The following is a 15867-nucleotide window of genomic DNA, read 5'->3' as shown; positions in this document are numbered from 1 at the left end:
GATTATAGGCACATGCCACCACACTCGGCTAATTTTTTGCAATTTTAGTAGAGACAGGGTAGAGAAACTCCTGACCTCAAGTGATCCGCCCCCTCGGCCTCCCAAAGTGCTGGGATTACAGGCGTGAGTCACCGTGCCTGGCCCCTTCCTCATTTTTCTTGCCTGACTTCCCTCCACCCCTGATTCTGACTGCCCTTTTAAATGTAATTTTTATTTTATTTATTGTAGTAAAATATACATAATACAAAATTGACAATCTGAACCGTTTCTACGTGTGCAGTCAGCTGAGTGGCGTCAGTACATCCACACCATTGCGTGCCCATCACTGGCCTCCACAGAACGATTTGCATCTCCCCAAACTGAAACTCCTCATCTATTAAATATTAACTCCCCATGTTCTCCTTTCCCCAGTTCCTGGCAAACACCATTCCATTTTTTGCCTCTATGAATTTGACGTCTCTAGGGAGCTCACGTAAGTGGAGTCAGAGAATATTTGTCTTTTTGTGTCTGGCTGATTTCACCTAGAATAGCATCCACCTAGCAGGACATCCATGTAGCATGTGTGAGAATCTCGTTCCTTCTGAAGATGGAAGAGTATTTCATGGTAAGGCTTCCTTTCCAAGAGGGGCTCTAGGGCTGGGTGGATAGGGCTCTCGGCCAGAATACACACTGAGGAAGGAGTCCAGAAGCCTCTGCCACCCACCTGCTCGTGACCCTAAACAAAATGCTCAACTCCAAGCTACCACCACCCGCCCCGCCTATCTCAGAGTCAGAGTGAGGCTCTGACGAGGTCCCAGGCAGGTGCTGCAGGACATGGAGCAAGATCAGGTGGGAGGGGCCAGTACTGCTGACCCTGCTTGATCCTTGAGAGGAAGCCCAGCATACAGTTCCCAGAAAGACCTAGTGAGACCCCAGACCCCGGCCTGGCAGCAGGGACTATGAAAACACTCTGCCCATGACCTCGGGGTCTCAGGACAACCCTGTCATCATTACCGTCATTTTCAAATAATCACATCGTCCTCAGCACTATCACTAAGAATGCCAAGCGCAGCCCATGTGCCACACTTGTTCTAAAACCTTTGCACACGTGGCCAGGCGCAATGGCTCACGCCTGTCATCCCAGCACTTTGGGAGGCTGAGGTGGGAGGATCACTTGAGATCAGGAGTTGAAGACCAGCCTGTCCAATATGGTGAAACCCTGTCTCTACTAAAAATACAAAAATTAGCCAGGACTGGTAGCACACGCCTGTAATTCCAGCTACTCAGGAGGCTGAGGCACGAGAATCTCTTGAACCCAGGAGGTGGAGGCTGCAGTGAGCTGAGATTGCACCACTGCATTCTAGCCTGGGTGACAAAGTGAGACTCTGTCTCAAAGAAATAAATAAAACCAAAAAATAAAAAATAAAACCTCTGCTCATATGGATTCATTTAATCCTATGCAACCAAACTATCTTTGATTTTTCTGATGAGGAAACTGAGGCTCAGAGATGCCAGGTCACTTGCCCAAAATCACCCAGGGGAGCCGGAATTCAAATCTGGGTCTGGCTCAGCGCTGCTCTGAACATCTACATCAGCTGTGTCATCACAGACTGGGGGTAAGGGTCAGGGGGCTGGGACCCACCAGCTCCAGCACAGGCTGGGGGCGAGGGTGGGGGGCGCCAGAACACCGGCTCTCCCAGACTCCTCATTCAGAACAGCCCCTCCCTCCTCCTCCCTTCTTTCTGGAAAGCTGCTCCTTCAGGGCCCCAGTGGGACAGTTCCAGGGCCCCTCCCCACCAACACACCTCGATACCAGATGACTCGGGGTGGGGGAACCCCGGATGCCTCACACACCAGCACAGCCTCCTCCCCAGCAGCAGCCAGCACCACGGCGTGTACAGCAGAGACTGACGGTGGGTCTGCATGGGGAAGAGATGCGGAATTTGGGACCAACCGTCAAAGGTCATAAAGCACAGCCTCAGGAAGCCCTCTCCCCCATCCCAACCATGCCCTACTCTTGCCACACCAGCCTCCTTGCCACCCCTGGAGCACCCCAGGCTCAATACCCCGTCCCAGTCCCTCCACCTGCGACGCTGTTCCCATCGTGACCCTAGGTAAGGGTTGCTCAGAGAGGCTGTGGCCAAGTCCTGGACACAGCGGCCACTTCCCTCTCACCTCCAGCACAGGTCCCTCCCTCACACCAGCCAGCTCCCTGCTCTTCGCAGCATCTTCAGCATCGGGAAACATCCCATTGGCCTATGTGTGCCTCCTCCTTAGAATACAAGCTCCACCCAACAGGCACCGTGTGTTCACTGCTGTGCTCCAGTGCAGGACACAGATAAATGCTCCATAAATACTGATGGACGGGAGCAGGGGAGGGAGAAGGGAAGGAGGGGGGCGGGGAAGGAAGCCCCTCTCCTGTGATGCGATGCTCATGGCCTGGGTACCTGTGTGGTAGAGGGTGACCGTCTCCTGGTCCGTGCCAACCTCATTAGTGGCCTGGCAGCTGTAATTCCCAGCATCCTCTGCGGCTACCCCCTGAATAATCAGGGTTCCCTGTGCGTCCACATGGATTCTGGAGTTGTGCCGTAAAAACACATTGGATCACACAAGGGGTTGCTCCACAGTTGTCATTGATAACAAGTTAATGAACAATGCGACTAGCAATGACCTTTCTGTGCTGACAGCTTGCTCTGAGCCTCTGCTAAGCACTTTATGTACATGTAATTCATGAGGCTCAGGGAGGTAAGACGACTTGCTCAAGGTCACACAGCCTGAATGGTGGGGCCAGGACTTGCCCAACGTCACATAGCCTGAATGGTAGGGGTGGGATTTGGGGGCGGGGGTGGGATTTGGGAGCAGGTCCGCACAGCCTGAGCCTGTGACTGCTGAACCCACACGGCGGCCTCATCGCTATGTTCCCAAAGTGATCTCACTGCTGAGTCTGGAATGATCTCAGGAGGGAGGAAGGCAGATGCTACTCCCCCATTTACAGTTGGGAAGGCCAAGGCCCAGAGAGGCCCCTGGGAGTCCTGTCCACCTGCTGCGAGTCCCCGAGATTCGTGTTCTGGGCCCCTCACCTGCTGTCCTCTTGTAGGGCTTGGCCCTCACGGCTCCAGGAGATGTGGGGTATGGGGTACCCAGAGGCTGAGCAGCTGATCTTCACCTCCACACCTTGGGAGAAGTGCTGGGAGCTGGTGCGGATGCTGACCTGCGGGGCCTCTGTGACCCAAAAAGTGAATAGGTGAGGATGAGTACATCAGAGCAGCCGTTCTATCCCAGGCACCCAGCCCTGGGCCCTCCCCTCCCATAGCCACAGATGCAAGACAGAGGAAGCAAAGACCCCAAATGGCTTCAATCCCCCAGGGGTGGCTTCTCTGGGACCTGGGTAGCCCAGGTGGCCACGAGGCGCATCCCCAGGCCACATGGAGGCTGATTTTCCAACAGTCCCAGCCTGGAGCCCTGTGCTCCTGGAGCCGGGGTGCTTTAGGGAGATGTCAGGCAGCTGCCAGGGCTGGGGACGGCTCTTGTCTCCAGGAACTTTGAGGCTGACCCAAGGCCTGCCCTGCTATTGGCCCCAATCTTAGGTTCTAACCTGGCCTCTTGGAAACTCAGAAAGCAGGCTGGTCAGACTCAAACAGAGCTCCCAGGGCCGGAGCATCTAGAAACAGTAAACACGGCCCTCCCACACGGGTGGCACCCACGTTAGTGGATCCCCTCCTTCCTGCAGAGCCCAGACACAGCCTCAGAATCCTGCCCAACACACTCCAGCAGTCACTGAAGAGCCGCTGGCTCAAGAGAGAACACTTGTTCAATGTGCTCATTTTTACATTTGGGGAGAAGGCTCCGTCTAGATTCTGGGTAGACCTGAGGACTCACCCAGATCTGAAAACTCCCAGATGGGTGCTCTGGGCATGGCCTCCTCCACCCCCATCCAGTCAGTGCTGCCAAACACATCTGACCTCTGAGCTCCCACAAGATTCCAGTATTCAGTTCCTGTCCCACATATTGGGCAGGGTGCAGTGCGGAGTGGGGAACAATGGAAGGGCTCGATGACATGGAAAAAGGACATGACACAGTGAAACTGGTTTGGCCTACAGCAGTAAAACTTAAGTTAGATATTAGGAGGAACTTCCCAGCAGTGAGAGCCATTAGACTAGCTAGGAGGCTACAGAATTTTCTCTCCCTGCAAGTTTAAAAAACACTGAAAGGGTTGCAATTGCCTGCCAGAGAAAAGGTCTGGGGAGAGGGAGGGACTCACGGCTTCTGGGGTGAACACTAGGTTGAGTGCTAAAGTGGGGGAGCAGCAGAACAAGCCTCACCTCGCACCAGGAGCCAGACAGATGCCCTTGTGACCCCGTTGGCATTACTGGCCACACACTGGTACCTCCCACCGTCTGTGGGGATGACGCTGCTGACCTCCAGGGACAGGTCAGCCAGCTGGGTGACTCGGCCTGTGGAGGCTGGGAGGACTCGCCAGTCCCGGACCCACGTCAGGTTGTAGGGGGCCTCGCCAAGGACCCGGCAGGATAGGATGGCAGTCTCCCCCGGGGACACGGTCACATTGGAAGCAGGGACCAGCTGCGGTGGGGGGTCTGCAGGGACAGGAGCACAGGAGGAACCGAGAGGCTGAGGCAAGGGAGGGATCATCGCGCAGGCCCTGGTGCCTCACCCTGAGGTGCAGGTCCACCCGAACCAGATCGTGCAGGACACGTCAGCCAGCGGCATGGGTGATCAGCAGGCATCACCCCAGTGGGAGGTCATTCTCCTACCACCATTATACACTCCCCGGGAGGCTGCATGGCCCGCGCCTGCTCTCCAAACAACAGCCAGTGTGACGGACGTGCAGCAAGCCCGGCACGTCTCTCATGGCCCCCAGCTGAAGACACCACGCTGGGGAATACAGCCTCGAAGTCTCCAGCCAGGGGAAGAGTCATGTGTTCACAACGACTCTCTGTACCAACGGCAGGGCTATTTACAGCAGCCAAATATGCCCCGAGGGAGGAAGGCGCTAAGCAAACCGCTATCTGGATAGCAAAAAGCCACAAGAAGTGGCGAGATCAGAGACTGCTGAGCAAAGAAAAAGACCTGAAAGGAAGTAAATCCAATGGCAAAATGGAAGGGCTACAAGTTACTTTGATCTTTTTGGTTGTTTATATTTTTCCAGCCTTCCTACTGGGAGCACGTGTAATTTCTAGCTGTCAGTGTAGAATGGCTGATATTTCCATGCTTACGGGTTTTCTTCTCTACTAAGCAGCCTGCATTCATAATTTTAAAAATAAAGCCAATTTCATTTGGAGACAGTCTGTGGTGTTTCCAACCTCCCCAGCTTGATGGCTCCATCCTGGCCAGGACTTGGAGGCAGGAAGGGGTCCTGACCACGAGATGGATGGTGGCCCCTGAAAGATGAGCCCTAAGAAGTCAGAGTTGGGATTGAAGTTGGGCAGGGCAGGCAGACCCCAGTCAGGTCCTCAGCCTTCCTCCAGCTGAGACCCACAAGCCGTTCTGGGGTGAGACAGCCCCAAATGAGGGGCAGCAGGCAGGTGGCAGCCTGGGCAGCGAGACCCGGAATGACGGACAGTCCCAGCAGCTGGCTGGAGACTCGCTGGGAGGAAATCCTAGAGGGAAGAACGCGGGAAGAGGGTAAGGAAGGGGTACATGGAGGGGCCCCAAGGGACAGACCTGTGATGACAATCTGGGCCTTTGCTCGCCCGGTCCCAGCCCTGCTGACGGCTGTGCACTCATAGGTCCCCTCCTCAGCCTTGGAGGCCCTCGGGATCTCCCAGCTGCTGTTTCCTGACTCCCTGCAAACAGGGAGCAGAAGGAGATGGACAATCACACTGACTCCGGTCAGGGTGCCCCTGGCCTCATTTGCCCCTCAGGGACCTAGTCCCCTGAATCCTGCCCAAAGGAGAGACCCCAATTCCTCTGTGAGATGTAATAAGTAGAGGTACACAGCCAGGGACGTGGAAATTCCACAACATGCTGTGTGGCTTGCAGCCAGGCCCTTCCTTTCTCTGAGTCCTGGGCTCCCAACCTTCCTCCCGACGCCCACAGCTGGGCCCCGCATGGGTTGAGTTTTCCAGGAGCTGAGGAAGGCCCTCCGCTCCTTCACAAGCTGATGGTCCAGCAGCGATGGGAGTCTTGGGGACAAATTCTTCTCCATTCCTGGCTGCACTGGAAGTCCCAGGCTGGGCTGCCCAGGAGGACAATGACAGAGACCAGGATCCCTCTCCTGCCACCCACTCCCCTGAGTTCCCTCCAGGGCCTCAGCAGCCAGGAGTCCTGTGACTGGGGACAATCAGCTGCCATGGGCCACTCACTGCAAGTGCCTCTCTTCGCCCAGCCTGGCTTCACCTCGCCGCAGCTGCAGCCGGAAGGGAAGGGTGCTGTACACGGAACAGGAGACGAGCAGCGGCTGCTGCAGGTAGCCATGGATCCTGGGCGCCATGCTGACCAGGGGAGCACCTGGGGGCGAGGACCAGGACTCAGAATGTCGACCCACCACCCCCTAGCCACACCCGGTGACACAGAGACCTGCAGGGACGCACCAGCATCCAGGAGGCCAGGATTCAACCCCTGGTTCCACCATTTGGTGGTCACCCCTCTAAGCCTCAGTTTTTACCTCTGCAAAATGGGAGTGATCATGGTACCATCCAGATTGTGTTGTCCTGAGGAGCTGGTGAGAAGAGGTGCATGGAGACCTCATGGCACAATATATGTGGCTCCACCAGCTCCACTAGCACCCCTTGGCACAGCTCCTGGGGCTTTTGTGGGTTATGAGACTGTTCAACTCAAGGCTGGCCAGCCTGCACCAGACCCTTCCGCTGCACCACCTGATTGTATTAGCACCAGTTCTAAAATCTGATGAAATGCTGCCAACCAGGATTAGGCTCCCCAGGGGTAGGGGTGGGTTTGTGCAATTACTCCTCTGCCTAGAATATCGGTTTTACCCAAATTTGTTGGAAGGAAACCTTCTCATTTAAAAATAAGCACAGCTGGAGGATGGCTATAAATGCAAAATTCACACGCATTTTTGAGATAAAACCAGAGACTTCAATGAAATCTCATAGCTTGTAATGAACCCCATGGGACGGCTATCAGACACCCCTGCCCCCCCGGGCCTGACCCTGGTCTTGGAGCGACACAGTCTCTTCCCTTGGCTATTGGAATTACTTCAATAGAGAAGTCTGAGAAACTGCCCCACAGGGTCAGCCGTGGCCCATCAGAGCTGGATGCCCCCTGGCAGGGGCTCAACCTTTGTGTCACCATCTCCCAATCCCCACCAGCAGAGGAGGCCGGCAGAGATGCTCCGGGGGTGAGACAATGCAGTAGACCTCCTCGGGGCCCGGGCTGGGGATGAGCAGGCGGTGGTGACATCATGCTGCAGGCTCCCTGCCACGACTGTCCCGAGGGGGAGGGGTGTCCAACCATCCAGCCACGTCCTCGGCTGTGTGCAAAGCAGCCGCCGCTCACCCACGCACCCTGGGAGCCTTTGCCAAGCCAGCTTGGGCTCCCCGCTTCCATGAACTGAAAGGGACCGCAGGTCCACCTTCATCTCTCCAAACCCAGAGCCACCTGCTGCAAGGCGAAATCCCAGCCTCCTGGACCTGGAGGGCGGGAAGGAAGCAAAAATCCAAACTGCATCCCTCCCCCCACTTCAATCTAGAGCTGAGTGAGAACAAAATTCAGAGCTAAACTGCAAACTCTTGGATTCATCTGAAAGAACAGGGGACAGAAAACAGAGGCTGTTATTCCCCCTGCTAAAATTCCTTCCTGAAAGTTCCTCCTCGAGGCTACAAAGGCCAAGGGAAGAGAGGCCCAGGAACCACAGCAGGGGAGTGGAAGCTGGGAGGCTGGAAAGAAGAGGTCTCCAGCTCTCCTGCCCAGCCCTGCCCTGCCCCACCCAGGGGCACCACAGGCACCATGGGCACAACGGGCACAGTGGCCAGCCTCAAGAGCTGGCCCTTCTTCCCCGCACACCCTCCATCCCTATTTGAAGAGGACAGAGGAGGATGCTTCTCACTGAGATCCCCCACAAAGAAGTGCTAGAATGTCAATGACATCTACCTTTGTAAGCTCCTCTCAGGTCACCTCCAGGGGAGGGAGACAGTGGGCCAGAGAAAGGCAATGAAGCCAGCGAGGAGGCCAGAGAGCCAGTGCCCTAGACATCCCTGCTAGGATCAGAGGCAGACCTGGAAGGCCAAAGATCCACCCTGCCCCCTGGTAGCTTCCAGTCTGAACAGTGAGACCTCAGGGACACACAGGAAACCAGCAAAAAGCCACACATATGGGAACCAACACAACATGGCCAAAGACTGGACAACAAAATGATGTGTTCTTGCAATGATGCAATGGTAACAGCAGCTGCCACACCGGAGGGCCCTTGCCCACAAATGGATGCATCCTGCATGCGGCCTCTGAAGACCCAAATGCTGTCTTGTTGTGTGCATTAGCTTGGATACCACCGGGGCAGCCCTGTGAGGCAGGCAGGTTCAGTTTCCTTATCTATGAAGTAGGGCACACCTCAGAAAAGCTGTAAGCATCGGTGAGCTAGCACGTGGCAGGAGCTTGGCCCAGGACGGGCTCATGGAAAGTATCCAAATGGTGACTAGGATGATCGCAATTATGACAGTGATTGTGATCATGAGAGAGCAAATGCCATGTTTGCCCTGCCCACTGCTGTATCACAGTGCCTAGCACCATGACTCATACATAGGAGACATTCAAAATGAATGCTGAATAGATGGATGAATGGATGGGTGGACAGGTGGGTGGATGGATAGGCAGATAGATGGATAAATACATGGATAGATAAGTAAATTAATAGTGAATGGGTGGGTGGATGGATGGGCGAGTGAATGGGTGAATGGATAGATGGGTGGATGGGTGGATGCATGAATGGGTGAGTGGATGGGTGAGTGAAGGGTGGGGGGTGGGTGGGTGAATGGGTGGGTGGATGGATGAATGGGTAGATGGATGGATGGATAGTGAGTAGATGGATGAGTGGATGACTTTGTTCTAATCCTTGCGCTGAGAGCCACATCTGAAGCATCTTAGTATTTAACATAATGCCTTATAGGGAACAGCTGTCCATAGAAGCTTAATGAACAGACACTTTCTAATCTAATTTAATCTAATACAGTCAGGGAAGGCTCTAGGAAGAAATGGGACTCTGAGTGAGCCAGGGAACTGGAGGACAAAAGAGCCAACCACTCACCTGGGGCCACCCCACTGTAGGACACTCCAGAGACACGAAGGACGGGGTTTCCCTCATGGTCCTTGCCCTTCACCTTGAGGTAGAACCGCTCCTTGGGGGTGTGGAAGGGCGGCCCACCCCACAGCTCGTAGGTGGAGCCATTGGAGAGGGGCTTCGTAGGCAGTGTCAGGAGGGACTTCCCTGAGCTGTGTGCCAGCTCCACTGAGTCTAAGCGGCCAGGTGCCTGCAGGCCCGTGGAATTGATCACCAGGGAGATGGGGACCCCTGCAGAGAGAGGGTAGAACAAGGTGCTGGTGTAAGTGTCTGGCTCTGTGATCCCCCTCAAGTAGGAGCCCTTGAATCACACCCCAGGGGTCCTGCTTGCCTGGCCCTCCCTACCTGGTCCCTCCTTCCCTACCTATCCCTGTGCTGACCCGACACTGGGGGTAGGATAGGTAGAGAAGGACCCTTGCTTCTGTCCGTGGTGCTGAAACATCACAATCGTCCAAACATGGCTTCCCAATGGCTGCATCCCCTCTGTCTGCACTGACTTGGAGTCCCATGGAGTAGAACTGTCCCCCACCCCATTAACTCTGGTGTGGGCCATAATCAGACAGGCTTCAGGGAATAGCCTCAGATAAAGCAAACACCAAGTTTGGGGACTCCAACTTCTGACCAGACTCTCCCCATGCTCAGGTTCTGTTTGGTTTTCTTTTCTGTCTTGATGGAAATGTGGTACTTTTCACACTATCCCAGAAGAGGCAGAACTGGAGTCAGATTTCATAATTTCTTTTTAAAATTTCTGTCATCTAGGCTAGATTCGATCACAGCTCACTGCAGTCTCAAACTCTTGGGCTCAGGCAATACTCCTCCCTCAGCCTCCCGAACAGCTGGGACTAACAGGTATGCACCACTATGCCTGGCTAATTTTTTAAATTTTGTAGAGATGTGGTCTTGCTGTGTTGTCCGGGCTGGACTTGAACTTCTGGCCTCAAGCAATCCTCCCACCTTGGCCTCCCAAATGTTTATCTTTAAAAAAATTATCCTGGCCTGGTGCAGTGGCTCAGGACTAACCCCAGAACTTTGGGAGGCTCAGGCAGGCAGATCACCTGAGTTCAGGAGTTCAAGACTAGCCTGGCCAACATGTTGAAACCCTGTCTCTACTAAAAATACAAAAATTAGCCAAGTGTGGTGGTACACACCTATAATCCCAGCTGCTCGGAGGGCTGAGGCAGAGAATAGCTTGAATCCAAGAGGTGGAGGTTGCAGTGAACAGAGATTGCACCACTGCACTCCAGCTTGGGTGACAGAGCAAGACTCCATCTCAAAAACAAAATTATCTTGGATATACATCTTTATCAAAAGCAGAAACTCAACAGGGTCACATGAGACCTCCTGTACCCACTTCCACTGGGGACAGGCCAGTTTTCAATTCCCACACCATCACTACATGTAGGATTTCTTTGCTCTCCTGGTTTAACAGTAGAATCAAAGTTTTCCTGCTTCTTCCCTTTCTGCTATCGGCAAAACAAACAAACTGAGCAAGCAGCCCCTTTTCACTTTCGAGATATGACTCCTGGTTCTGGCAGGAAAACTGGCAAGGGCTGACAAGAATAACAAACATTAGGGAAGACAGACTTGAAAGAAAGCCCTCGAGGTCTGGCTTACACCATTTTTGGTCACTATTCAGGGTCCAGAGTCAGCCTGACCTGATCCAGGCTCCTCCCAGGAGGAGCTGAGCTGAGCTGGTCCTTGCAAAAGTCTCCAAATGGCTCCATGGCAGGGACCATATTTTCCAAACTATAAGTTAAGACCTTTGATCTGGCCACCAGATGGTATTTTCCAGCATGGAGCTCAGGCATCCTGCACCAGAAGCCTGCCTCGGGGTCAGGCTTCTAAGGTGGAACTGTAGCAGGCACGCACGCATCCTCAGATCCTGGTGGGTGGCTTCCAGTTGGAAGCCTGTGCCTCCACCTTCAACGTCCTCCCAGGCTCCTTCAACCTTCCTCAGTCTCGGGGCACCCCAGGACATTCCTTCCTTTGCAGTAAGGCCCTGCTCTCCTTTTTGGTCGCTGTCAGCTCACTGGCACCTGTTCTTTCATTGAACTAGCCTACTGTTTGCTGGAAAAGTGAAAAAGCAGGACTCTAGGCAGATAGATTTTAACAAAAAGAAAGGAGGTGTGAACTTGGTAACAAAGGCCACAGCGTCAGTGTCCTGGAGGAACGATGGGAGGCAGGAACGATGATCTAAAGGTAAATGTCACAATGTCGCCTGGGCTGGGGCTGGTGGAAAGCTGGCCTGGAAGCTGGGTCTACATCGCTGTGGTCTTGGAGCACGGCCCCACTTAGCCTCCACAGGGTCCCTTCCAAAGTCACACGCAGCCAAGCATTCCCCCCATACCTCCTCCACCACCTCCCAAAGCCAAGCCCCAGGTCTTCAGAGGCAGCTCAGCACTGTCTGTAGGGTCGGGGTGTTGTACCTTGCAAGGGCCACTCGAGGGTGTGGTTGAGGTCCAGGGAGGGCTGAGTGGAGAAGCCGGCTCGGAAGTCAATGTTGCTGACACCTGTGATCCTCACCGAATGGCGGCCACTGCTATAGACCTAGCACAGGCCCAGGTCTCACGTCACCAGAGGCTGGAACCCCAGCACTCCAGCTTAGGGCAGGAGGCGCCCAACTTGACCCAGCCCTGCATCAGCAGCTGAAATCCTCCTGCTTTTGTAGACACAGGGGCAACTTACCTGCTCCAGGGGGCCCAGCACCATGCTCCCCAAATGAAGGAGCTGAAGCCCCAGCTTACAACCCCAGCCTGAGCGGCACTCTTGAGGCTGTGCTGCCCTTGGGCTCGCCTCAGCCCCTGCAGGCCCTGTCTGTCCCCCTGCACGTCTAACTCCCTGCCTTGCTCTCCCCACTGGCATTACAGCTCTTGGCTCTAAGGTGCTGAGAGTTTCAAAGGCAGGTGGGGACATTGCCACTTTACCTGCAGCGCCTAGCACGTTGCCTGCAGAAGGTGCTCACTAATGTTCATCTGGTCACCGGGAGCCCCCACTCTTCCAGGGCAGCAGTCTGCTCGCCCCAGGATGCTTTGTTGGGAGCCAAGCTGGCCTGCAGTTCCTGGCTCCCAGCCCCTCGTAGATTACAGCAGACCCCTCTCTTCCTGCCAGCCCTGCCCCACTGAGGCCTCCCACCAAAGCTCTTCTTGCTTCTTTACACATTCTTCACAGCTTGGTCAGGCACCTCTGAAGCCTGAAGTCATTTCTCCAAGTCCTTCTTAGATGTTCCCAAACTAACCCCAAACCACTCTACCTCTTCTCACTGGTACAAGGCAGAATGCCCTTCCTCGGTCCTTGACCCTGTACTTCTATTGATATGACCACATCACCACCCACACTCTAGCCATCCGCTTCCTGAGGCCCCAGGCTCCCCAGGGCAAGCAGAAGGAAGATGGTTCCAGTCCAGTGAAGCTGGTCCACCTTCTCCTGCAACTCAGTGCCTTACCTTGATGGACCACAGCCCAGGATGCTCAGGCTTAAAGGCTACGACCTTGGCTGAGTCAGGGATGTTGAGAAGCACGTTGAGGCCCTCGTCCTCCTTCAGGATCCTCCCTGTGGAAGCCCCAAGGGCTAGCTCAGTCCCTTTCCTGAGGGTGGCAGGAGCCCCGCCTGTCTCCAGGAATCCACAGTGCCCCAAACACTAGCCTCAGTCTTCTCGGAACTGACAAAGGTCTTGGCAGTCCTCAGCCACTGCCTTGCTCCACGCCCCACCCTCAGGGATTCCCGGGGCGGGCTGTGCACCTGACATCTAGATCTGGGCACTCATGACATCTTCAGAGCGCCATGCGGCCAGGTGACCTCATCCGAATCACACTGCCCCTGCCTCTGTTAACCCTGATGAGTACTCAGCTCCGGGAGCCCCAGCTTCCCATCTGTATGATGTGTTACAAGTTCCTACCACCATGAGAATCCACTGGGTACCATGGAAAAGGCTCTGGGAGAGCCTCACGATCCAGGAGCCACCATTACTTTAATTACTCCTGCTTCCTCGCGAACCACGGGCACCCTCTCTCCACTTTGTGCCCTCCCCCCCCACATTTCCTTATTCCTGAAGCCTCATGTCTGAAGCCCTGCCACCCTTGGTCTGTTTCTTTCTCCCATCCTGGGCTTCCAGCTCAGTCCTGGGGCCAAAGAGAAGGCCAACCCCGAGGTGGTCCATACCCAGTGGATCCTGGACTTCAATCTCAGGCCCCGGCCCGCTCAACGAGATGGTGACTTCCTTCAGGCTGGGGTCAAAGGGGAGTCTCCATGTGTGATCCCCCTCCTCCTCGTGGTCCGTGGACAGCAGGTGTACCTTGGAGGCCTGGATGGCTGACTCCACCCACTTCAGTACCTGGAGGTAAGTATGAGAAGCTGATGCCAGCAGGTGCCCACAATGTCTTCCCCCTCCCATGGATTTTAGGCTGCCCTAAATTTACAGACTTTTCAGGCTGCCCAAGGCCACCCCATGCCCCATGTCCAACACCAGGCCCGATTCACACATTGTGACCCTCTTGGCTTCTATGGGCTCTGAGCTATAAAGCCTGAATGGAAGCACTCAGAGGACTCAGCTCAGAGGGAAGGAGCAAGGCCATGGGCCTCTGCTGGGAAGACTCTTCTCCACTTCTCCACCCGGCCTACTTCCACAGCACCCACACTTCCTCCAGGAAGCCCTCTTGGTGCCTCGTACACACAATAAACCCTGGAGACCTGAAAACTCCCCCAGGCCCACGTAGTTCATGACTGACCATCCCAGGGGCCTCCATCTGTGCTCCCACCAGCATGCCACGTTCCCCAGGCAGGACCAAGAGGCCGGGCTGCAGAGACTTCAGGTCTCTTCGCAATCCACAGAGGCGAGGAATTGCTGGATGGATTTTCACGTTGCTGAGAAATCCTAAATCCTTGGATTCTGTAATTGCTTATTCATGCTAAAATCTTACATCTTTTGGACAAGTCCCACTGAGAATCAAATAAAAGGTAAGGACCCTCTGCCTGGGACACCATCCTACCCGTTAGGTACACATTTAGGGTATGATTTTAGGAGGTCCCCAAACTCCCTCAAAGATACTTCCTCTACCACAAACTGAACACAAACTTATTTAGTTTCTCCAAATCCTGACCAAGGCCTTCAAGCCCCTACGTTCTACGGTCCTGGGCACCTCAGCTGACCCAAGGTCACTGTGCCACTGCCTCCCACTGCTTGCTATGCTGGACCCCACCCCTCCCACAGGCGGCCCCCACCCACATGTGCTGTGCTCTTTGCAGGAACGTCCTACCCCCTCATCGACCGTCTTCTGGCTATTCTTCACCTCTCTGCTTGAAGAGGCTTCTCTAATCCTGAAAAGGTTCTGTTCTCTGGTACATACTATTTTGCAGAAATCTGCACTCCATTCATTCACACTTACTGCATTTGGGCTTCTCATCCCTACTGGCCTGGGAGCTCTGTGGAGGCAGAGACCATTGGCTGTGCCCATGTGTGTCTCAGCCCTGAGCTTGTTGCCAGGCACAGGATGGGTACTCAGGAGGCATCTGCTAGCTGTGTGAGTTCAGCAGGACATGTGTCTCCCAGGCAGAGCCATCAGACTGGCCTCAAGCCACCAGACTGGCTCTCAGGCACCTCACTCCATGCCCCTCCTCTACCCAGCTCATGCCTCCTGCTTTGCAATAGCCAAGTCACCTAGGTACCAGCAAGGAAACCAGGAAAGACAGGGAGGAAGGGGGCCCTCAAGTCTGGACCTTCTCTCTCCAAGCCAAGTTATCTCAGAGAGAATCCATCCTGTGCAAGCCCTAAAACTGAAACAAAATGAGCTCAACCATAAAGTTGGTACCATAACCACAGAGAAAAGAACGACTCAAAGTGAATTCTGAACCCACTGGCTCGACTACCCTTTCTCAGTAGAAGGACAAAAAGAACTGCAGGAAAAAACCACACACACACACACACACACACACACACACACACACACACAACAAAAGACTTTAGTTAGTAGATTTAAGTCGGAAGAACTATCAGCACTGTGATTTTGAAACCATTTTATGTATCTTGTTGGATAAAGCAAATAAGTAAAGATGTTAATATTTTCTGAATCAAGATTTTTTCCTTATAAACAAATGTAAGAGAGAGCTGCAAGCATAAAATCAGATGAGCTAAGTAAAAGATCCACAATACGGAATTTGAATTGGAAATATCAGTTTAAGCTCTCCAGATAGAGACAGATGATAGAATGCTAGGTGGGTGGGTGGGTGGGTAGGCAGACAGACAGACAGACAGACAGACAGAGCGACTGATCCAGAAGCAATGATGGCCAAAAATCTCACTATCAATGATCACCACCAGTCCCCAGATCTTGGTTTCTGAACACTATTCCCCACTAGGGTTCCTTGGAGAAATGGCTAATTCCAGGCCTGGGGCAGGCAATTTATAAGGTAAGCCTGGGACCATGGGTTTTTCCATAAAACAAAGAAATGCTCAAAGACAAATAGGGACATATCAAAAGGACACAGGAACCAGCCCAAAAAAGACTAATAACTGTACTCAATTGAAACACATTGAGGCCGGGCGCGGTGGCTCAAGCCTGTAATCCCAGCACTTTGGGAGGCCGAGGCGGGTGGATCACAAGGTCAAGAGATCGAGACCATCCTGGTCAACATGGTGAAAC

At 54.1% G+C, this 15867-nt stretch overlaps 1 protein-coding gene across 1 annotated transcript in view; it reads right to left on the bottom strand.

The window, feature by feature from the left end:
- The window catches only part of LOC116535836 (hemicentin-2-like), a 60255-nt gene that overhangs the window by 14612 nt on the left and 29776 nt on the right, over nucleotides 1-15867 (bottom strand). The window contains exons 7-16 of the mRNA XM_032257233.1: nucleotides 13391-13562; nucleotides 12675-12781; nucleotides 11659-11779; nucleotides 9200-9463; nucleotides 6303-6447; nucleotides 5662-5783; nucleotides 4302-4574; nucleotides 3060-3201; nucleotides 2427-2554; nucleotides 1785-1898 (exon numbers count right to left, since the gene is read on the bottom strand). Coding sequence (XP_032113124.1) covers nucleotides 1785-1898; nucleotides 2427-2554; nucleotides 3060-3201; nucleotides 4302-4574; nucleotides 5662-5783; nucleotides 6303-6447; nucleotides 9200-9463; nucleotides 11659-11779; nucleotides 12675-12781; nucleotides 13391-13562 — 1588 coding nt within the window. The remainder of the gene's footprint in view (nucleotides 1-1784; nucleotides 1899-2426; nucleotides 2555-3059; nucleotides 3202-4301; nucleotides 4575-5661; nucleotides 5784-6302; nucleotides 6448-9199; nucleotides 9464-11658; nucleotides 11780-12674; nucleotides 12782-13390; nucleotides 13563-15867) is intronic.

Source organism: Sapajus apella, unplaced genomic scaffold, assembly GCF_009761245.1.
Source record: "Sapajus apella isolate SASKATOON/1434 unplaced genomic scaffold, GSC_monkey_1.0 scaffold97, whole genome shotgun sequence".
NCBI lineage: Eukaryota > Metazoa > Chordata > Mammalia > Primates > Cebidae > Sapajus > Sapajus apella.
This window is presented reverse-complemented; position numbering and strand designations above follow the sequence as displayed.